At 41.0% G+C, this 24447-nt stretch overlaps 1 protein-coding gene across 7 annotated transcripts in view; it reads right to left on the minus strand.

Moving 5' to 3' along the window:
- Positions 1-15372: 15372 nt before the first annotated feature.
- LOC126092496 (rho GTPase-activating protein 17-like) overlaps positions 15373-24447 on the minus strand; it is a 313454-nt gene continuing 304379 nt past the window's right edge. For 5 of the 7 annotated variants that reach the window (XM_049908117.1, XM_049908116.1, XM_049908115.1 and 2 more), the window contains 2 exons: positions 23047-23173; positions 15373-18233 (listed from right to left, as the gene is read on the minus strand). In XM_049908117.1, the coding sequence (XP_049764074.1) occupies positions 23052-23173 (122 nt within the window). In that variant the 3' untranslated portion in view covers positions 15373-18233; positions 23047-23051. The remainder of the gene's footprint in view (positions 18234-23046; positions 23174-24447) is intronic. The other 2 variants (XR_007521344.1, XR_007521345.1) reach the window with 2 other exon arrangements.

Below are 24447 nucleotides of genomic sequence, written 5' to 3' on the forward strand. Positions count from 1 at the left end.
GGAAAATATGAATGACAGCACTGACATCCATTTTATCACCCGACAGTGGTGGCTGCTGCAGCATGTGGTGGGCAGGCTCTGGCAAGTAGGGGCAGAAGTGATGAGGGAGCAGTTTGTTGCACTGTTCCCCCTGTTGTGAGAGGCCATAGGGCAGCACCAGGGATGATGTCTCCATAATGATGTCCTTTTTGAGGTCAGAGGGTGGGCTGGAGGCATCAGTAGGGATGTTGGAGATGACGGCCACACAGGACCCAGCAACAGAGGCAGGGGCGACTACAGCACCGTGTGCAGTGGGGGCTGCACCAGTGACGGTAGTTGAGAAGTGGGGGCATAGTCGGGAACCCCAGACATCGATCTGCCAGGCAGCAGCCCCTGCTGCAGTGTGACCCAGACTATCTGCGACACAGGTACAGGCATCGGTGGTGGCGGGGATGGGGGAGGTGGTGAGCTTTCTGGAAGAGACCCTGATGTGTGCAACCATATCTCGTTGAAGTGATGGGACATTCACCCATCAGGAGTGTGGATGATGCACAGGTGCTGGCCCCAGTGACTCTCGATGACGACAGGAGGCCAGACAGCCGCACCCAACCAGAACCTTTGCGGAGTCGGTGATGCTGGTGGACGTGGCATCAGATGCAGCAGGTGAGGGAAGGTCCATGGTTGGCGTCCACATAGCAGCTCCACTGGGCTCTTGTCCCCCACCAGTGTGAAACAGTATGAACTCAAAACACAGTCTAAAGCAGCTTAAGGGGACCTACCAGATACATACTTCCACATCTGAGTTTTAAATGTCTGAACCACGCGTTTGGCCTCACTATTAAATTGAGGTTGAAATGTGAGCTGTGAGATGGTGAACACCACTAACCTAACAAAAAGTCGCAAACTCTCAAGAAACAAACTGGAGGCCTTCATCGGTAACTATGGTGTGTAGAAGTCCCTCAGCTGCAAAAATCTTAGACAGAGACAAAACAGTAGCCGCTGCAAGTGCAGACAGATAACACGCCACATAGGGGAAGTTGGAATAGGCATCCACTACAATAAGCCAATAATGATTTAGGAAAGGCCCAGCAAAATTGACATGTAGATGCTCCCAGCGTCACTGCAGTGTTGGCCAGGGGAAAAAAGACACATGCGGGGCTGCCTGTTGCTGAACACAGTGAGTGCAAGTGGAGATAAGCCACGTAATGTCCCCATCAATGTCTGATGAATCCACATGCCGGCAGGCCAAAGCTTTGATGAGGGGAGGTCTCCCAATGACCGACATGCGAAACCTGCAGTACATTAAGGTGTATGAACGTAGAAATCACAACCCAGGGAGCAGTGTCCTCCACAGCTTACAAAAGAACTCCATCTAACACAGAAAAGTAGTGCTGGAGGGAGAAGCAATTACACAAGGGATTTGAGGCACAGCCTGGGGATTTTTCCAGCCAATAGTGCTGCACAAAAGACAGGACCCTACTAAGTACAGGATTTGCAGTGACAGCCAATGCTGTCATGGCACTAATGATGGGAAAACCAATATCTAATTAGAAACAAAAAGAGCGATTCATTCTGATCAAACACTGTGTCTGGCCTGATCGGAAGGTGGGATAAGGTATCGGCTTTGGCATGTTGCGCCATCAACGGGTAATGGAACTGATAATGGCAATGGGAGATGAAGAGTGCCTGCAACTGCAAATGATGCACTGCCTAGTCCTGCACAGAAGCTGAAGGGTTAAAAAGAGTGACCAATGGCTTGTGATCCGTGATTAAATGGAACTTAGAACAAGAAAAGACATCACAAAATTTCTTGAGGACGAACACAATTGCCAAAGCCTCCTTTTCAGTCTGAGAATAATGCTGTGGAGTGGGAGTTAAAGTCTTAGAAGGGCAAGCAATTGGTTGTTCAGACCCATCTGCATATTTGTGCACCAACACTGTGCCAAGACCGTGCTGAGAGGGGTCTGTAGCCAACACAAGATGCTGACCTGGCTGAAAAGTGGCCAGATACAAGGCAGACTGAAGCTTAGATTTAAGCAAAGCGAATGCTCAGTCGCAAGCTGGGGACCAGGAAAAAGGCATTACAAAAGTAAGTGCAGTGGCTGTAGAACAGCAGATATGTCCAGTAAAAACTTATGGTTGTACGCAACTTTACCTACAAACACTTGCAATTCCTTAACAGAGGTGCTGTGGGAAAGCCACAATTGCATCAACAAAGTGACGCAATGGCTTTGACACCAGTATGAAAAACCTCAAAACACAGGCAGTCAACTGATGATTGAAAAAACTGAGATTTGTCAAGATTGCACTTGAGACCCATAGGCTACAAAATAGAAAACAACGATAGGAGATTGCTAAGGTGATCTATGGTGGAAGCATCCGAAACAATGATATTGTCAAGGTAATTGATGCAGCCAGGTACAGAAGCTATCAGCTGTTCTAAGAAACACTGAAAAATTGCAGGTGAGCTAGCGATGCCAAAAGGCAAACATTGATATTGATGTAGGCCACAAGAGGTATTGATAATTAGAAGATGCCTAGTGACCTCGTCCAAGGTCAGCTTGGAGGTACCCTTCTGACAAATCAATCTTGGAATAGTAGTGGCCACTTGACAATTTTGCAAGCAGCTTGTCAGGGTGGAACAAGGGGTATGTATCTATCATGGACTGTGCATTAAACATGACACTGAAGTTGCCATGGATGCGAAGATTGCCCATTGGATTCTTAATTTTTGGCCTTGACAGAGTCACACAGCGTGGCAGGTACCTATCACGCAGGAAAAACCAAGAGCGGGCAGACTCTTTCATGTAACGTGGGCCTGAAAACTGGTAGCACAACTGAGCACAGGCAAAAACAGTACGAAATCTCAGAGCAGAGGGACTCCAGTTACTGATACAGAACTTGGAACTGACACAAAATTTACCTCATTGGCAATGGAGAAACCAAAAGCATTAAACACATGTAACTCAAACAGGTCGGTGGTACTGGTATGATCCACAACAATGAAGGTGAGTGGGTGAACAACAGATTTGCTGTTTATTGTAGCTAATCAACATTCATGAAACCTGTGTGAGGGGAGGGGAGTCCAAGTCCATTGCAAATTGCCCAACGCTTAGGGCATGTGTCACACTCATGTTGGATGAAATAGTACGGACAAGACAAAAGGGGGGCACACGGCCACTGCCGTGACATGGCCTCTTGCTTCTGTGGCCATATCAGAAACTGCCCATGCGACGATGAGTTGAAGGTTGTACTGCTGCAAGACTTCCCTGTCATCCTGAATACTTGCAGTGTGCCTAACAGGGTTTGACTGAGCAACTTCTGATACCTCCCCCCCAAACAGCAATCTGATCGCCTGCGGACCATGACACTTTAATGCACTGTGCTATATGAGCACATCCATAAGCGTCGGATTCTCGCATTGAAGTGCTTTTTTGCAGACTTCCTTATCCAGGGCCATACGAATAATAGAATAATATCATCACACACCATGTGATCAGCTTAGGATTCGTGATGGGTACTCATGAGAAATTTACGACGGCAGGTCAACCCAGGCTTTGTAAGACTGGTTTGAGCATTTCTAACAATGGTAAAATTCTACATATATTGCACTGACATGAATTCTGTCCCAGTAATAGGTTTAGAGAAGCTTGCCCATTTCATCAAATGATAAGCTGGCTGGTTCTTGCAAAGATGCAAGTTGCCACAACAACTGATAAATGTACGGGGAAAGCCAGGAAAAAAAGAAAGCCAGACACAGGTTTGCATCATCCATGCGAGAAACCTGGAAATATTGGCATAACTGTAAGTCGTAGAAGTCCCAATCTTCAGCCGATTCATTGTATGCTGGAAAGGGTGATGGTTGCACTGATAGGAGAGTAACCTGCCGTGAACATGCAGATACCATTTGTTGTAGAGTGGTGCCGAGAGCCTGCTGTTGTTCCGTGAAAACTTGCTGCTGAACAATGAGATGATGGAGTATTTGTTCCACTGAAACATTTGTCAGGTGACTTAGCGCTAACACTAACATGCACAGAAAATGTACCCTCACATGTCACCAAGTTTGCTACACCGAGAATAAACATGATTGATGGAATGCAGTACTCTAAAGAGAAATACATAAGATACAATGAAGTGCAGATTGTGTGTAGCACTGAACACATTGACTGGACAACAGTAACACAAATAGCACAACAGACCAAGGACTCTTTTGCAATTGCTTAACTAATATTTTTTCTTTGGCGACTCACCAGAGGACTCCATGGGGCTGACCCAGGTGGCCTCTATAAGCGAGTCTGTGAACTGTATGGACGTGCAATCTCTGAAATCACGCGCATCATGAGTCAAGGTACATCATTCTGGCATGTCAGTGAGGTGTCGTGAAAATGCATTTAAAACAGTGGAAGCTAATATTTCCTTTTTTATTTGTTTTCTCCAGTTACAACAACAGACTGAATCAAGAAATATTGGGGAGGTTTTAATTCACTGGTTGAATTTACATAGGGACATAATCCCTACGATTTTCTAGAAGATCCTTCATCAACTGTCATTAACTTGAAGCAAATGCCTTCTTAAAAGTGCATCAATTATTACTATCTTGCACCTAAGTTACTGGACATTACAATTGCTACACCACGAAGATGACATGCTACAGACGCAAAATTTAACCGACAGGAAGGAGATTCTGTGATATGCAAATGATTAGCTTTTCATAGCATTCACACAAGGTTGGCGCCGGTGGTGACACATACAACGTGCTGACATGAGGAAAGTTTCCAACCAATTTCTGATACCCAAACAGCAGTTGACCGGCGTTGCCTGGTGAAACGTTGTTGTGATATCTCGTGTAAGGAAGAGAAATGCGTACCATCACGTTTCCGACTTTGATAAAGGTCGGACTGTAGCCAATCGTGATTGCAGTTTATCGTATTGTATCGTGACATTGCTACTTGTGTTGGTCGAGATCCAATGACTGTTAGCAGAATATGAAATCAGTGGTTTCAGGAGGGTAATATGGAGTGCCGTGCTGGATCCCAATGGCCTCGTATCACTAGCAGTCGAGATGACAGGCATCTTATCGGCATGGCTGTAATGGATCGTGCAGCCATGTCTCGATCCCTGAGTCAACAGATGGGGACGTTTGCAAGACAACAACCATCTGCAGGAACAGTTCGACGGCGTTTGCAGCAGCATGGACTACCAGCTCAGAGACCATGGCTGTGGTTACCCTTGACGCTGCATCACAGACAGAAGCGCCTGCGATGGTGTACTCAACGATGAACCTAGGTGCACGAACAGCAAAACGTCATTTTTTTGGATGAATCCATATTCTGTTTACAGCATCATGATAGTCGCATCCGTGTTTGGCGACATCGCGATTAACGCACATTGGAAGCGTGTATTCGTGATTGGTATGGGGTGTCATTGGTTACACGTGTTGGTCACCTCTTGTTCGCATTGACGGCACTTTGAACAGTGGATGTCACATTTCAGATGTGTTACAACCCATGGCTCTACCCTTCATTTGATCCCTGCGAAATCCTACATTTCAGCACGATAATGCACGACCACATGTTGCAGGTCCTGTACGTGCCTTTCTGGATACAGAAAATGTTCAACTGCTGCCCTGCACATTCTCTAGATCTCTCACCAATTGAAAACGGCTGGTCAATGGTGGCCGAGCAACTGCCTCATCACAATACGCCAGTCACTACTCTTGATGAACTGTGGTATGGTGTTGAAGCTGCATGGACAGCTGTACCTGTACACGCCATCCAAGCTCTGTTTGACTCAATGCCCAGGCGTATCAAGGCTGTTATTATGGCCAGAGGTGGTTGTTCTGGGTACTGATTTTTCAGGATCTATGCACTCAAATTGCATGAAAATGTAATCACGTCAGTTCTAGTATAATATATTTGTCCAATGAATACCTGTTTATCATCTGCATTTCTTCTTGGTGTAGGAATTTTAATGGTCAGTAGTGTATTATCTATAGACCAAGGATCTACAGCTACATCTACATCTAAACTCTGCAAGCCACATCATGGTGTGTCGTGGAGCATCCTGTGTGTTCAGATGTCGCTTCCCCCTTTTTCCGCTCCAGTTTCGAATGGTTAACAGGAGGTTGCTAGTAGGCCTCTGTGTGGGCTCAGATCTCTGTGATTCTTTCTTTGTGGTCTTTTTGCAAGATATACAAGAGGAAGCAATATTTTGGTTGACTTTTCGAGGAACATAAGCTCTTGGAACTTTAACAATAAACTATACTGTGATGCAGAACACCTCTCCTGCAGTGTCTGCTACTAAATGAACCTATAACAAAGTGTCCTGCTCTTCTTTGGATTTTCTCTGTTTCCTCTATCAGTCATATCTGGTACAGATCCCTGACTGACAGGCAATATGACTAGAGCCCAAATTTTTTTTAATATCAAGTTAAGAAATATGTACACAAAAATGTAACTAAAATTGGTGAAATACGTAAATAAATATGTGCTGAAGAAATTACATGTAAAATCCAAAATGTTATATTTTCACTAGAAAAGATAAGTTCACAGGTAGGCTAGACAAGTATCTATGTTAATTTTTAATCAGTTCATTCTGCTACAAAGTACTGAAGTACAAGTGTCTCCTATTCAAGCATTTAAGTCACACTGGAATTGTACTGCACCTTTCTATATGTTCTGCTGCCATGCACAGCCTTCTGTCTGACAATATGTTCTTATATAGCTATATGGTGAGTAGCAATGATCCTTTTCATAATACTGTTACATTTAATCCTGCATTTTCAATTGTTGAATATGTTATTATAAACAGAGAAAGATCCCGCAACTGTGTGTGCATACAGAGGATTCTAAAATTCCACCATTAAATAAGTGAAACAAAGTAACAAGATTTGAGTACCCAGGATTCTTATGCAGCACACATTGCAGTTTATTGGAAATTACATCACCCACTTCATGTGGCATAAGACTGACCTTCCAAACTGCCATTATTCCCACAGCGTCTTGGAGAGACATAATTGAAGTCTCCAGTTTCTTGATACTGTTGGAAAGTCAGTTGAAGTAGCTTGTGATGTATGAAACTGAACAGAGCACTTTGGAACTGTTGAATACTACAATGATTCACTCACAGACACTGCAGGATCAGAAGAAAGTTCTCCATCATTGGCTTTACTGTTGCAGAGTGCTTACTGTAGAACATCACAGCTTCAGTCCATATTGCCCACCTCATTACCACTGACTCCGCAGGCAGAGGTACATCAGGTAGCTGCTGCCTGTACTGTTGTACATGATAAGGACAATCCAAGAAAACTTTATTTCTTGCTATCAGTGTATTTACTTGTGGGAATTGATGTATAACTGTCTCTGCCAATTGTTGCAATGTATGAACCCTACATGTAACATACACTAAGTTTTGATAAAGTACATTAAGCAATTTCCCCACTTTAAACATGTATGGAGCTGTATCTGTGTACATCAACAGGACCCTCTTTTCTTTTATACTATCTGGCCATAGTATCTTAAGACCATCATTAATGAACCTAGCAATTGGGAGACCTGCACTGCCGACTAGGCAAGATCCTTGCGGAGGTGGTTTGCCATTGCCTTCCTCCGACCTTAATGGGGATGAATGATGATGATGAAGACAACACAACAACACCCAGTCATCTTGAGGCAGGGAAAATCCCTGACCCTGCTGGGAATCGAACCCGGGTCCCCGTGTGTGGGAAGCGAAAACACTACAGCAAGACCACGAGCTGTAGACGTATTTCTGTAAGAAATGTTTAAATTCAGGTATCTGAAGTTTGTTCCAGATTATGTTCCCTGCAACCAATGCAAAACAAAGTTTTTTGTAAAATGCACAATTAGATGATGTAGGCTGGCCTTGCAACAACGTAAGTAGGACCTGTTTCTTCGAGGAAATGTATTTATTCCTGATGTGTATATTGATTCACAAATAATGTTCATTTTGAGATTTCATAGCACATCCTATATATTTGTCACTGATCTGGCAGAAGACTATTTTGTGGTTAAAGCACTGTCGATAGAAATCCATGTTTTCAGCTCCGATGACAGCAAAGATGTAACCAGTGACATGGTTAATGTAAATGCAACTCATGTTAGACATTATGAAGCATTTGAGAACAAGAAAGGAAAGTGTTTAAAATGTCTCACTGTTGTCCATGTCAAACTTATGCAATGTAGTGTCATAAGATTGATGACAGTATGAGAAACACAATAACGAAACTTTTTTTTCCTTCCTTGCTGTGTAATGAAGATGTCTGGAACTTACGAAAATGTCTGGTAACTCCACTATAATATTGAAATACGTAAAATTATGTAGTATAGTGTGAAAGAATATCATACCTGAAAAATATGTAATTTAAAACTTTGAAATAAGGTTCCTTTCAGTGTAATTCATCAACATTTTAGTTTTTCTTATAACTACATGTACAGGAACAGAACCACATATACAAGAACAGAACACATTCAAAACACTGTTGTCAACCTGCCCACCAAAACCCTCAATCAAAGACATACTCTCTTTCTCCTGATCCATACAGTGGGAACACTTCTTTGCTATCAATCCCTCCAATCAAAGCCATTCTAATCCTGACAATGAACCTTCCCTCTCCCTGTTCATACCACCATCCAACCCTGACTTTCACCCTCTTCCCCGTAACCACTTGCTGGTTTCCTTCCAGGAATTCCTCACCTCCAACTTGGCCTCATCTTCCTTTCCATTACCCTTCCCAAGAATGCAAACCTTTCAATGGAAGAAAGAATAGCCATTCGCAACCTCAAGAGTAGCCCTGATTTGATCATCCTCTCTGCAGACAGTCTCCACACTGTTGTGATCAACTGTGGTGACTTATCTGACGGAAGGCATCTACAAACTGTCTTGTCTCTGCCACCCACAAGTCCTGTCATAGTGATCCCAGCCCCGAAGTCCAGCATAATCTCCAACCCTGCTCAAATCTTTAGGCACATCACTGAACCTATCCCCTAAATCAATCTCCCTCCTCCTTGGACATGCTTTCCAACATCCATAAACCTAACAATCCTGGGCACCCAATCATACTTGGTTACTGTGCTCTGACTGAAAGAATCTCTGCTGCTGTTGACCAACACCTCCAACCAATCGCTTGTAGCCCAGCATCTGTTATTAAAAATACAAACTGCTTTCCTCACCAACTCTAGACCATCCCCACCTATTACCATCTGGATCCCTATTCCTCAATGTTGGTGCCACCCATCTCTACACCAACATCCCCCACACCTGTTACTTTGCCTTTACCAAATTCTCTCTCTTCCAATTCCAAATTCACCACCTCATTCCTTCTGCACCTTACTAATTACATTGACACGCATAACTGTTTCTCCTTTGAGGGGAAGACATGTAAACAAATTTGCTGCTCATTGATGGGGACCTGCATGGCACTATCTAGAGGAAATCTTCATAAAAGCACACACCCCTTGACTGTTTCAGATTCATTGTTGATATCTTCATTATTGGGACCCAGGGCTAAGACACCCTACCATTCCTCTACAGACTCTACACCTTTTCCTTTTGCTTCACCAGGTCCGCCTCAGCCCATGCCTCCTTCCTGGGTGTTGACCTTCACCTCTCCAATGGCTCCATCCACACATATGTCAATATCAAGTACACTAACCATCAAAAGTACCTGCATTATGAAGATTTCACTCCTTCAATATCAAAAAATCACTCCAATATAGTCTGGCCACGTGTGGGTGGCATATCTCCAGTGACGAGAATTCCCTTGTACAGTATGCTGAAGGTTTCACAAAGGTTTTCGCATACAGGTACTATCCCCTAAACCTATTCCAAAAGCAGATTTCTCATGTCATATCTTCACACACCCCTAACCCTCTTACCTCTTTCAAGAACCACATGCATATGAGCACCCCTTAATCGCCCAGTATCATCCAGGGCTGGAGCAACTGCACTATATCTTCTCCACGGCTTTGACTGTCTATAATTGAACCTGGAAAGTAAGGATATCCGACCTGCAATCCTTCCCACCACTCCTATCATGGCATTCCACCATACACCCAACCTACACAGCTCCTGGGCCACCCCTATTCCACATCCACTACCAACCCCATGCCATGTGGGTCACATCCATGTGGGACACCAAACAGCATCACCTGCCCTGTTCACCAACCCAGCACATCATCCTCTAGTCCTGTCACAGGCTTATCCTGCCCAATTAGAGGCAGGGCCACCTTTGAAAGCAGCCATTTTGTATACCAGATCTGCTGCAATTTTTGCACAGCATTTTATGTTGGTCTGACCACCACCAACTTTCCACTCGAATTAATGGCCACCACCAAACTGTGCCCCTCTCTCCACCTTTTTTGAACTACGTAAATGGGAGCTATCCTTTCAGCACACCCTTGGTTCCCGTCATCTTCCTGGCCTCGATCTCTGCTAACCATCTGGATCCAAACCGTCTTCTCAGCTGTCTCCTCTTCCTCTGTTTTGTTAACCCCCCTCCCCCAATCCACTCAAGTATGTTGTTGTCATCATGCACTTCACGAACTGACTGGCTTCAGAGCATGTGCCACATTCCCATCCTGTGCACCTGCCATGTCTTCATCCCGCATTCCCATCTCTATCAGCCACCCTTTCTCTCATTCCCTATCTCTTTTCTCCTCTGGCCCACTCAACACAACACTACTTCATTACCTTCACTCCTAATTTATTATTGTTCCATACCACATTCAAAAATATTTATGTTAATACCATTTTTATAAGTGATATTCAAACTTAAAATATACTCTGAATATAACAGAGGGAAACATTCCACGTGGGAAAAATATATCTAAAAAGAAAGATGATGAGACTTACCAAACAAAAGCGCTGGCAGGTCGATAGACACACAAACAAACACAAACATACACACAAAATTCTAGCTTTCGCAACCAACGGTTGCTTCATCAGGAAAGAGGGAAGGAGAGGGAAAGACGAAAGGATTTGGGTTTTAAGGGAGAGGGTAAGGAGTCATTCCAATCGCGGGAGCGGAAAGACTTACCTTAGGGGGGAAAAAAGGACAGGTATACACTCGCACACACACACATAGTCTGCTTGTATCTGTGTATATGTGGATGGATATGTGTGTGTGTGCGAGTGTATACCTGTCCTTTTTTCCCCCCTAAGGTAAGTCTTTCCGCTCCCGGGATTGGAATGACTCCTTACCCTCTCCCTTAAAACCCAAATCCTTTCGTCTTTCCCTCTCCTTCCCTCTTTCCTGATGAGGCAACCGTTGGTTGCGAAAGCTTGAATTTTGTGTGTATGTTTGTGTTTGTTTGTGTGTCTATCGACCTGCCAGCGCTTTTGTTTGGTAAGTCTCATCATCTTTCTTTTTAGATATATTAAAATATACTCTAATGATTTTGGCAAGTTTAGACTGTGTTAGATTGTGGAACTGGAAGATACTACTCAAAACAATACTGAATGGTATCAGTAGCACTGTTATTGATGCATTTTGATTAATTGCAAGGTTGTACTTCTAATGTTTCTTGAGTGTTCTGCTATCAGAACTGATAATGAAATGGTGCTCACCTCTACGCAAGACAATAATATAAGGTGTGCATCTGTTACATGTAACAGCAATGTGGCTCAATACATGTTCATAAGTGAATAACGGCTGTAAAATTTTGAAACTTACTTTCACTGCACAATTCTAGATTCCACAGAACATAAAGTATTTCAGTCAAAACTTGACATCATAATCCACAGGATAACAGCCATGGTTCACATTTCCTGTTGTGGTTGGATACAAACCAAGGATTTTTGTGTCACACTCACAGAATAGCATTATAATCCTGTTTCTGCTGTATCATCCACAGGTCACTGCAATCATTCATCAGCTATGTATCTGCCATTCCCAGGGCAAATGTATCACTACTGTGCAATTCTAGTGTTTTTTTAATATAGTCAAACAATGTAAGGTGTTCAATGGATTGACTTCTTTTTAGATAGAAGCTGCCTGAATGGTGGATGTAAGCAGCTAATTGTTCAGCAACTCAGTCCAAAAAATAACTTTGTCGATATCAAACAATGGAAAATCCAGCCTGGAATGTAACAGTTATTAGAAGGAAGTTGCTACTCACCATATAGCAGAAATGCTGAGTCGCAATAGGCACAACAAAAAGATTCTCACAATTAAAGCTATTGGCCAATGGCCTTTGTCAAAAACACACACACACACACACACGATTGCAGTCTCAGCACAACTGAAACCATGTTAGAATTGTCGATCAAAACTAAAGAAATTTGAAAAATAGGTTTGGACTGACTTTCTAATACTGGTGGAAGTACTCTTTTGTATATGACTGGATCTGCTTATCTGGAAAGAGACAAGTGCAAGGACTGATGATCAGTCAGCAGCAGCTAGTGGTGACAGAAATCAAAATGATCTTCTTCACTTATTATTGCTGTCATCCTCATCTACGAACTAATTAATTAGTTATACGTAAGCAGGGAACTCTTGTCTAGGCCTGCAGAAGATGGAACTGCATATTGTCACCATCATTATGCATTTAACAGATTAAATTTAGAAGTGATTTTAAAACTATAAAATGCATACCAGATTATTTAATTATACACCAGTTTTAAAACATACAAGGAAGACACATTTTGCAGTGCATACTAAATCTGGTTTAGTCACAAGCAGGAAAACATCAAACAGAAATAAAAGTGTGAAATGATTAAATGTAGGTAAACTGGAAGCCAAGAGTTGACAGAAAAAAATCATCAGATGTGAGTTACTTTTCAGTAATAACTGACATTCAACAATAGTAACAAACAATTTCCTAAGAAGAGTTACAGTTTTAGCCAGGGAAGTGCAGAAGACAGACAATGGCAGGAATCTTCCAGAAGTAGGGGAAGAGTTTTCACACAAATATACACTTCATCACCAATAGTGTCATGGTATGACAACTACTGCTGTTCAGGGAGTTTAAAGAGAAACCAGTGGAAATCTAATCTTTGCTCACTACTGCTCCAGTAATTACCTGCACTACATCACTGTAACACTATTGATCTTCACTGATTGCATAACTTGGGTGATGAAGAGGAAGAAACCAACTAACAACTTAACTGGTCTGAATTCACAAAATGCTCCACTGTGAGATCTAGAACTGAATGTACCCTGCTGACTTCAACAGCTACTAGAGAATAACTAAAAGTTATATAGACTCTCATAGATGTTTCTGGTCAACCTAGAAACTCTCTTTTAGTAGTAAAATTTATACAAGGTAGTACACTAGTAACAAGTTGTTACCTATTTATTTCATTGCATTGATTGTATCAAAGTAAAATTCAGCTGAGAAAACTAATAAATTATGAAGCAGAATTGCTGGCCATCATTTACCTTCAGGAAGATGAGTATTTAATACTGCCAATATTATTAAAACCTGAGAAATAAATTATGATAAATTTTTGTTATTATATTACAGAGGATTTATGAGTATTGGAAGTAGGCATTACCACTGGGTCATCATGTGAGACATGAGAGCTGTCGACACACCACCATATTTTACCACCAGCCCAGACACTTTAGATTGTCAGGTAGTCTGTACATCTACATCTACATCTATTCTCTGCAAACCACTGCGAAGTGCATGCATAGGGCAAGTCCCACTGCACTAGTTGTCAGGGCTTCTTCCCATTCCATTCACATATGGAGTGTGTGGTGAATGATTGCTTTAATGCTTTCTTTCACATTGTTATTAATCTACTCTTGTTCTCACAATTACATTTTACAACTTGCAACTGTCTTAAGGAACTTATTAGTGAAACAGGCAAGCTCACAGACCCCCCCCCCCCAAAAAAAAGTAATTTTCATCTCATTTTGTCCAACTTTTGTCTCAAATTATTTGTTCATCATATTCAACTTTTCATTTTATAGTTGCTGATCCATCAGTAAATTTAATGCTCTCTCTTTCCATCAGTCTGTTTTGAAGCAGAGATAAATTTTGTCTTCAGAGCTGACTCTTGCCCTCATTAAAACAGGTAATTTAGAATGACTTCTTGTATTTATGCTGCCTGGAGTCGGTACCGATATTTCTTGGAAATTTTTGGTAACTTCTATGGGAATATTTCCCCTTTAAGACAGATGAATGTCTCTCTCATACATTCGATTCAGACTGCCTCTCATTCACTCCAGACTCTTCCAGATGAAGTAATGTGGTTTAACTGCCATATTGTCCTCATACTCATAGTACTCTAAAGAGAAGTGCTATTTTTACCTCCTGATTTCTAGAGTGAAATGAGTTGGTCAGCTCTGAGGTGAGTCAAGCCACAAGAAATAAATTTTACAGGTGATACAAATACTTAATATAGCCCACTCAATACTTGTTATAGGTAGATAACTTTGGCACTTAAAAGGCAAGCAAATCACTTTCAGAAGTTTGTGAAAATTGTGTAATGAATAAAAACTCTATACTCCAGATTCCAGGAGGAAGGGAAGGGAAAGGGGGGGGGGGGAGGGAATGCCACCCTTGCCCCTTGCAGACACCTCTATGGACAGTGCACCTTCAGCCCGCTGTGTCCCACTGTTAGGAATAAACACACAAAGAAAAATATATAATTAATGTGTCATTTCTAAAAGTCATAAGGTCTTGCAAAGCAGATTATCTAAGAAAAGACTCCTGCCTCCATTTCTGGGAAAAGGTTGATTTTGGTTTTGAGAATCTCTTTGACTGCATTGCAACACAAGATGATAAGTCCACAATGGTGCAGTAATTAACTTAACTGGAAGGAGTAATGCTCACTCTTTCTCATAATGAATCCTTAATGTGTGACCACATTGGTCACAAGAATTTTTTTGCAGAGGATTATACGGAAAAAAAGGGCTACAAGACATTTAAGTGTGAGGTCAATCATGCCACACGTTCTTTATTTTGAAGTTATTTTCTCCTCATTATGAATATAAGGCACAGACTGCCTGTCCAGGGTCATGCTCTCAAGCTCACAATCCACTTGTGGCATTCTGAGCAGCAAAGTCACATATCCCACTGCTCATCACATGCACACTTGCTACCATTATGGAATCATGTGCTTATTCTGGAACTTAGCTCAGTGATCTCTCTTGTGGTGTCCGTCAGTTTCTTTGAATTAAATTGCCAGTCTAAATTCTGTGTGTGTGTCTTTTACTCAAACAGCAAACTGATTCCTGTTTTATTTGCTGCTCTTATTACAATTCTTTTTTTAATTTAACATTTCATCCCAAGCAATACTTACACTGGTATGAGTTTTGGGGCAAAAGCTGTTGTCCAAGGCAAAACTACTTCAGTTTTTGTGAGGATACAGCATTATTTTGATGGTTTTTATTATTGTGGGAGATTTTTGCTAAATAAAGACAAAATGTTAACACCACACATCTTTATTCTAGAACAATATCAAAGGACAACCATCATAAAACAGTTATTCGTAAGTGACATGGAATCCAAAGAATTTATAAATGTGTGGCATTTTACATACAGTACTGTCAGAGTATTCAGCAAACAGCTTATTGTCCTTACATTAGTATTTAGAGAGGCACATAACATATTTAAAAAAGTTGGCCATAGTACTATTTTAGACAATAAAAAGAGAGAAGAATTGTTTCTTTAAATGCTACACTTGACTTTTTCAACAACAGGAACAAAATAGCAAAGTGGAAAGGCACTTTTTCCGTACAAATAGAAGCTCAGGCGGCATATACATGGTGAAGCTGTAAATTAAACTTGTTTCAATTAGAAGAAATTATTTCCACTTCTACTCTTAAATTTTCCAATGTATATTCAGAATATATTATTCCATTTACAGAAACTGATTGGCTCACTACTTCATAATATCAGAACACAAAGTGATGCATGTATTATACTGATTAAATGAAGTGAAATTGAATACTTTGTAATATACTGAGTTGGAATATACAATTATCAATTTTAAAGGGAGTGATACAACAACAAAGCAGAATGGTATTTTAAAACTCTTTGCACATTGTACTTCAAGGAAGATGTCACCAGTCAACAGTATCAAGAAGTATGGATTAAGAGACATGGTCCTCAAAGATAGCTGATGGTTTCTTAACAGTGAAATTAATCAGTTCTTTTTTGGAAACAAAGTGTTTTATGCTACAAAACAACTACCACTGTCAGTCTCTGGAGAATAGTTATACAGAAGGCTTGTGAGACATCAGTGGGCAGTAACTATGACACCTGCCAGGTCAGCTTCTTTATTAATCTCAACCCCTCTCCCACCACCAAGGTTGAGCAACTCAAAAGTAACAGTGCCACTTCTGCTAGCTACTGATCCTACAAAGGGGAAAATTCTGTTTATGCATAATTCCTCCCAAAGCTGTTATGTGCTATGCTGGGAACTGGCTTCATCAAAGTCCCCTCAGGCTACAAATATCTGATGTTGCCTGCAATTCCAGGTCAAGGAATAACATCCCAAACATCTAATATTCCCTGTCCCTGCTTCACTGGCCAACAAATCAGCCTTCATTGTCTGGAATCAGCTTGATCCAAATAACATTAATTGACAGCACACATTAGATTTTGAACTTACATGCTATTCCTGTCTTCTCCCTAACATATATGTTCTCATAATATGTTGTTCAACAACCAGATTTAAGTATCACTCGTAACTAGTCTGCAATCTGCAAATCAGAGGTTCTTATTTTCTCTTTTTATTTCTTTGTTATCTACATCCAGACTAAAGCCCTGCCACAGGGGAGGGGGGAGGGGGGGCAGGGACAGCACCTTAATCAGTACTCATTTCATCATAGGGTCATGCTTAATTTCAACCTCGCAACCAGGAGCTACCTTTTAAAGAGGCCATGTTGATTGTCAGTTCGGTTGACTCCATCAACCTACCTTGCACCTGGTATCCTTGTGCAATTTGTCAGTTCGGTTGACTCCATCAACCTACCTTGCACCTGGTATCCTTGTGCAATACTGCACGTTCAAAGCGGACCATGCAGTTGTCCAAGGTACCACTATCAGTGCAGAAAGGAACTGTAATCAGATAATTATGTAGAATGTGTGTGCCAGTCCAACATTTTCTTGGATTTTGAGGAAATAATAAATGTTGCATGAACTTTATTTGGGCTCTTCTTCCAGTTCACAAGTGACATCTCACTTCCACAATTATCTGGAGTTGCAATGTTGATATTACTTCCATATATGAGCAGCACATTTTCTATGCAAGCACACAGCCTCCTGAGATGAACCTAAAGTCCAAATTTTAAATTTAAGTTTTCATAATATTACATTCTATAACAATGTACTTCTAAAAGAACGCACTGGGAATTAGCATTGCCTGTCAAGTTAACTGCAGCTCCGGAATTAGTGAAGTCAGATAGGATGGAGGATATTGCTGGATATGTTCAACCACACACAAGAAATATGAGCAAATTAGTTTTTTCTAATAAACAAACACACAAATTTACAAGCTTCCACTTCAAACAAAATTTTTTGAGCTCCTGTAGTTGCTAATAAATGCATAACAAAAATATTTATTGAAAGTTTCCTTTCTAGACTTCTTTAAGATTGTTTACATAAGGGTCATTTGTTATATGACTAAAAAGACCTACTCCCTACAAAAATGCCATATTTAATTTAAAATAACCATCAAATGTCCATACACATTAAATTAACAATGTGTAAAATGACTCATTATAAATGACATTCATTAGTGTAAACAGTCTTGCAGTGCAATACAACCACTATGAGAGCCAGAAAAGAAACTTTAAACTAATACAAAATAAAATTTATATAAGACAATAATTGCACGTATCACATTCAGTATTTATAGGATAAATACTGTTATCCAGTCAGATTGCATAGGACACATCCACAAAAAGAGATGTTTTTTACAAAAAGATATTAAATTATAATCACAGTATATATGCAAAGAAACTACAAATTTGAACTACTTTACATTCATAAATATACAGTTCTTTGAACATTCTTTCGGGGCACAGTTTTCTATAGTAACCAACCTCAGTTGTGTTCAATATGTTACATAGCTAATTTACAAGTTACAATGAAACAGAAGGGTACAACAACGGTCTGCACCAAAGTTCCTGAGTCTTTGCTATCATGCTGGATCTTTTTGTGGTTTGCTTCATTTATTTTTTATATTACCCATATACATTATGAACGTAAAAAAATGCTTTTGATGCTTAAAAATGCTTCATTTGGTATAAGGCAGATGAGCTTCCTGCAAGCTCTTGAAATCTGCAACAGAAGAACACTATGGACACCTCATTTAGATAAATCAAAATACACACATCATAAGCGGCATTACATGCTCCTGCATAAGAAATTGTATATAGGAAGGTTGTTATAATCACGAATATATAAAACTGTTTGTGTTTCTGAAGACAGTAGACCAGGCAGGACAAATACAGGACAGAATTTGGAGGGGGGTAACAGTGATACAGCAGGTAACAAATTGTAACACAACAGGTAATGTCTACCTAGCTGACATACTATGGTTGCAGTTGTTTATCTATAGAACGATTTAGTAATAAAAAATATGAATCTGCTTGGAGAGTTTGTTATCTATCTTTTTGCTTGTAACAAATTCCTGGAGAGTCAGCGCACCTCTTGAGAGATGAGGCGTCAATTGCAATATCACCACAAGGATGAGCTACCTGTGTGGGCTTTGTGTATGTTCCTTGTGCTGTCATCCTGAGTTTGAGTAATGAAGCCCACCGCCAAATAACTGCACACAACATTACAAAACAGAAGAAGAATACTGAAATTTAATCAATTTCACTCTAATCTCAGAACTTGAGCTGTATGAGAGGTGTTCAAAAGAAAGGTACAAAACAACACTGTGGTCATAATTAAAGTCTTTATTCAATAGTAGACACCAGAGGCCGAGCAAAAGTATCCCACTGTTTCATGAGCCTTAGGATTCCCTATTTCCAGAAGTCATGTGTCTGTGACAGGAGCTAGTCATCCATTGTGTCCTTCAGTTCGTCATTCGAACTGAAGAGCTTCCCTTTGAAGTTTTTTTTTCAGCAGACTAAACACACGGAGGTCTCAGGGCGACGCGTCTGGGCTGTAGGGTGGATGCTCAAGCTGCTACCACTTGAACTTGGCCATTAAACTTCATGTGACCTCAGAGATGCAAGGATGCACATTATCATGGAACAGAATCACTCCCTCCATTAATAGCCTAGGCCGTTCGTGTAGGCAATGGAGTGTGTCACAGTACAGGTTACTGTTAATGGCATTTTCCTTGCTCGAGGGATTCCATGAGTAACAGACACTAAAAAAAGATGGTGAGTATCATCTTGCCTGCAGTTTCAGATTTTTTTAAAAATTTAATTTAAGGTAGTGACGGTGCATGCTTCCATTGCCTAGATGTCTCACTAAATTATCTCAAAGCAGCATACGCACATTTCAACCAGTTCTTTTTGTTACAATGTTTCGTATCTTTTCATTTGAACACTTCTTATATAGTCCAAGTTTGACTTGGAAAAACTGAAAATCTGCAATATGTCTACAGAGAGAATGCAAACACTAGATCATGAACGCAACAACTGGGACCAACTAAGGCACAAATTAGTAAAAGCCACAACAGAAGTCGTCCCACTAAATAAACAGAAAGTACCTGCGACCAAGTGATCGCAAAGAGACAAGCAGCTTGGCTAAGATGGAGCTCACAGAAGTCCGAAACAAATAAGGAGCAGTCCATAGATCAGTGTAGGCTAACTGCCAAAACCATAAGGCAGGTTAAACATCAGTACACTCAGGACCAATTGACTCAATTACATGAAGACTTCAAGAAGAATAACACTAGAAACTTTTATTAAACCTTCAAGCAAAACCTTAAAAGCTATGCCCCACCCAGCTTACACTTCAGAAGACCAGATGGAAACATAGCCTATAATGACAAAGACAACTGCCGCATATTGGCCAAATATTTTGAGAATCTCAACTGTGAGTCCCCTAAAACCTCCTTTATCTATCAAGACAGTCCCAGACAAACAAACTCTCACTCTCCAACAGAAAAAGTAGTAAAATATATAACTCAGTCCCTGAAGAATAACAAAGCACCAGGAGAAGACGTTATAGTTGCAGAGCTGTGGAAGCAGGCTGGAGACAAAGCAATCATCAGCTTGACTGAGATCCTACAGAACATTTGGGATACTGAGAAGTTACCAGATGACTGGACATCTGATCTGATTCATCCCTTAGCCAAGAAGGGTGATTTGACTGAAATCAACAATTATAGAGGGCTCTCATTGATACGTCACCTATAAGATATTATCTAAGGCATTATTGAACAGAGCCAAACCTCAATTGGACCCAAAACTTGGAGATTATCCGGGTGGTTCTAGAAAAGGATATTCTTGTGCTGAGCAGATCCTTAACTTGAAGCCAGTATTAAGTCAAATTAAACTAGCAAATAAACAGTACGTAGTTACTTTCGTTCAAATAAACAGTACATAGTTACTTTCGTTGACTTTAAGAAAGCATACAATACAATAGGCAGACATACCCTTATGAGAATTTTGCAGGAAACTGGCCTGGACCAGAAAACTCACAGCCTTATCCAAAAGACCCTGAGTAACACTAGGCCACGAGAAAGTTCACAGGAACACTTTCAGAAAGCTTTGAGATGAAGACAGGAGGTTAGACAGGGAGATGGACTTTCACTTCTTCTCTTCAACAGTGCGCTGGACAAGGTGACCAGAGAGTGGCAAAGAAATGGAAGTACAAAACAGACCGAGCAGTATTTACCTGGGACACAAACAGAAGGCACTAGTAGTAGACTGTTTAGCTTTTGCAGATGATCTGGCACTTATAGGAAGCCCAGTGGAAGTAGCAGTAAAGCAGCTCAATATGCTAAAACTCCAGGCTGCCTAGGTAGGACTTCAATTGCCACTAGAAAAGACAAAACACCTCTCCAACGTCAGTGATACTCCCAGGGAACTACAGCTGGGACAAGGTCAAATTGAGAAAGTTGACACATTCAAGTATCTAGGAGAATGGTTGGAACCTAATCTATCAGAAGGAACGGCACTAGCAACTCGGATTAATATGTAACAATTAGCATATCCAGAATGAGACTTTCACTCTGCAGCGGAGTGTGTGCTGATATGAAACTTCCTAGCAGATTAAAACTGTGTGCCCGACCGAGACTCGAACTCGGGACCTTTGCTTTCGCGGGCAAGTGCTCTACCATCTGAGCTACCGAAGCACGACTCACGCCCGGTACTCACAGATTTACTTCTGCCAGTATCTCGTCTCCTACCTTCCAAACTTTACAGAAGTTCTCCTGCAGGAGAGAGAGAGAGAGAGAGGGGGGGGGGGGTTTACAGCAAGGGGTATGTTTATTGTAAAAGCTGTAAGAACTTTATACAGAAGTTTCAAAACAGTTTGAAAAACTGACGACTGATGGCATTCTACACTGTGCAGTTTGTACAGTATCAGCATGCATAACTAACTTCATCCTCTGCAAGCACACCACAGTATTTTTGAATTGTCCACCATTCGCTGGATGGAGGTAGCACAAAGCAAAAATGAAATTTGCCATCACATCTTGCAGTGTCTCATTCAAAATGGATTCAGATGCCACATAAGACTGCTGATTCTAGATTGTCCAGAATGGCAGGATGGTTCTTGTAGACAGTGCCTTTTAATGTGCCCCACAAAAAGTGGTCACAAGAAGTCAGATCAGGCGAATATGGAGGCCAATCCAACCCTGCACCAGTAAATTTGCAATACTCCAACACAATGACTCTATTCCTGCAGTATTTATCAAGAAAGTGAGGCACCTGTTTGGTGATACGTAGTCTAGCCCTATCTTGGGTGAACCACTCAGTGCCTGGTGTGGCGACAAATTGTTCAAAAACTGCATTGTGATGTGCACTAGTGATCATTTCTTGCATGAAAACAGAGCCAATAATGCCTGTGCTGTATACTGCTGCCCAAACAGTAACTTTGGGGAAATGTGGTTGTTTCACTTCAGACAAATGGAAGTTTTCAGAACCACAAAATCACCAGTTTTGCTTATTCACAACTCCGTTCACTTGGAAGTGAGCTTCATCTGTAAACCAGAAGTAGCCAATGCCAAATCCTTCATTATCAATCACTGTGAGAATCTGAATCGTGAAGTCAGCCCTCTGTGACACAGCTCATACAGGTATGACCTGATGACTTCGTATTTTGAATGGAAACATGCTGGCCCTGCATCTACACCTTCTGAGTGCTGGAATGCTCAAACCAGTCTCTGCTGCAATTCTTCCAATGGATTTCCTTGGATTTTGCTGAATAATTCCAGAAACCAAGGTGACATTTTCAGGAGGAACGACAGTTTGCCTGGGGCCAATGTTCCCTTCTATTATAAGCCGCACTGTCTTTCCATTGGAATTTGGTGAAGAGCTTGCGTATGGTTTTCACATTGGGTCTTTTTGGAACATTAAATTCTATTTGAAAACTGTGCCTTATTGCCTTAGGACTGGGTTCCAAACCGTGGCATTCCATTAGCACAAAAAGATGTTGTTCAATGAAATACATGATTTCAACCTCTTCCTTCAGTATGCTAACCTCCTTTCAATTTTCAATGGTGGAACCGATTGCTATGAGGTGCGGCACACTATTTATAGGTAATAGGTAGTGCGATTACAGCATCATCTATTAGCAGCTTTTCGACTATTTTGAAACTTCCGTTTAGCTTCCATATAACATTCTTACAGCTTCCACAATAAACATACCTTTCATTGCAATCATTTATAGATCTTATTTAATTTTGAAATTACAGACTCCTTTGCTGGATGCACTGTATACGTATAACAGGGGCACAATACAATAGCTAAAGTGAAATGGAAATTTACTTGTGAATCTGACTAGCCGGGTAACTGCAGGGACCAAAAGGAAGCAAAGAAATCAAATCAGCACCAGGACAAACACATTTTGATTACTTACAAAATGATTGCAGTTACTTCATTTAACTTCCCTTTATGAGAACACACAAATACTGCCATTATAAAACTGAGACACACACTACCTTGAAATGTCCATACATTCTTACCAATGTCAAAGATCTGTGCTCTCTATGCTGTCTCTGCGAGGTGGTGGCTGTGGAGGTGGAGGTCCAGGTCTTGGTGGCTTTGTTGGTGGTTTGAGAGAACTCACTGTCGATTCAGTACAGCTCACAGCTATAAACATTAAAACAAATTACACATGGAACAAGACCAACTACTTAAAATATTAAATGTAACATGGTGAATAATGAGCAATTTATAGTATAATAGCACACACAATAGAGCAGTATGCAAGTAGGCCTGTTTATGATAAGCAGACACTGTGAGCTCATAACTACCCAACTGTTGCTGTTGTGATCTTCTGTCAAAGACTACTTAGGTAGCTCTTCAGACTAGTCTACCCCGTGCAGAACTCTTCATCTCCAAATAAATACTGCAACCTACTCCTTCTGAATCTACTTACTGTATTCATCTCTTGGTTTCCCTCTACAGTTTTTACCCCTATACTTCCCTGTGTTACACAACTGATAACTCTGCAATGCCTCAGGATGTGACCAATCAGTCAGTACCTTCTTTCAGTCAAGTTGCACCACAAATTTCTTTTCTCCCGAATTATGATTCAGTGCCTCTTCATTCGTTTTTCAGCTTATCCACTTAATTTTCAGCATTCTTGTGTAGCACCAAATTTCAAAATCTTCAATTGTCTTCCTGTCTGTACAGCTTACCTTCCATGTTTCACTTCCATGTAAGGCTGTATTCCAGACAGATACCTTCGGAAAAGGCTTCATAGCACATTTAGTTCTCTTTTTCAGAAATGTTTTCTTGCTATTGTGAGTCTGCATATTATATTCTCTCTTCCTTGGCCACAGCCGCTTACCCTCTGTCCAAATAACAAAAGTCATCTGTTAGTGTCTCAAAGCTTTGCCTAATTTAATCTTGCTTCATACCATTACCTTCATCCTTTAAAGACAATATCCATTCCATTCCATTCAATTGCTCTTCCAAGCCCTTTGGCCCTTCTTGACAGAATTACAATATTATCAGTAAACCTTAAAGTTTTATTTCTTCTCCCTGAATTCCCTTTTTTCCTTTTCTACTTGCTCAACATATAGACTGGACAACATCGGGGATATACAGATCAGACAACATTGGTGATAAGCCTGTCTCACTCCCTTCTCGTCTGCCCTCGGTAGCTGAGTGGTCAGTGCGACAGAATGTCAATCCTAAGGGCCCGAGTTTGATTCCCAGCTGGGTCGAAGATTTTCAATCATCATCATTTCGGCCCCATCGACGCGCAAGTTGCCGAAGTGGCGTCAAATCAAAAGACTTGCACATGGCGAATGGTCTACCTGACGGGAGGCAGTAGTCAACGACATTTTTTACTCCCTTCTCAACCACTGCTTCCATTTCATGTCCTTCAACTCCTAAAATTGCAGTCTTGTTTCTGT

Source organism: Schistocerca cancellata, chromosome 7 (assembly GCF_023864275.1).
Source record: "Schistocerca cancellata isolate TAMUIC-IGC-003103 chromosome 7, iqSchCanc2.1, whole genome shotgun sequence".
Lineage (NCBI taxonomy): Eukaryota > Metazoa > Arthropoda > Insecta > Orthoptera > Acrididae > Schistocerca > Schistocerca cancellata.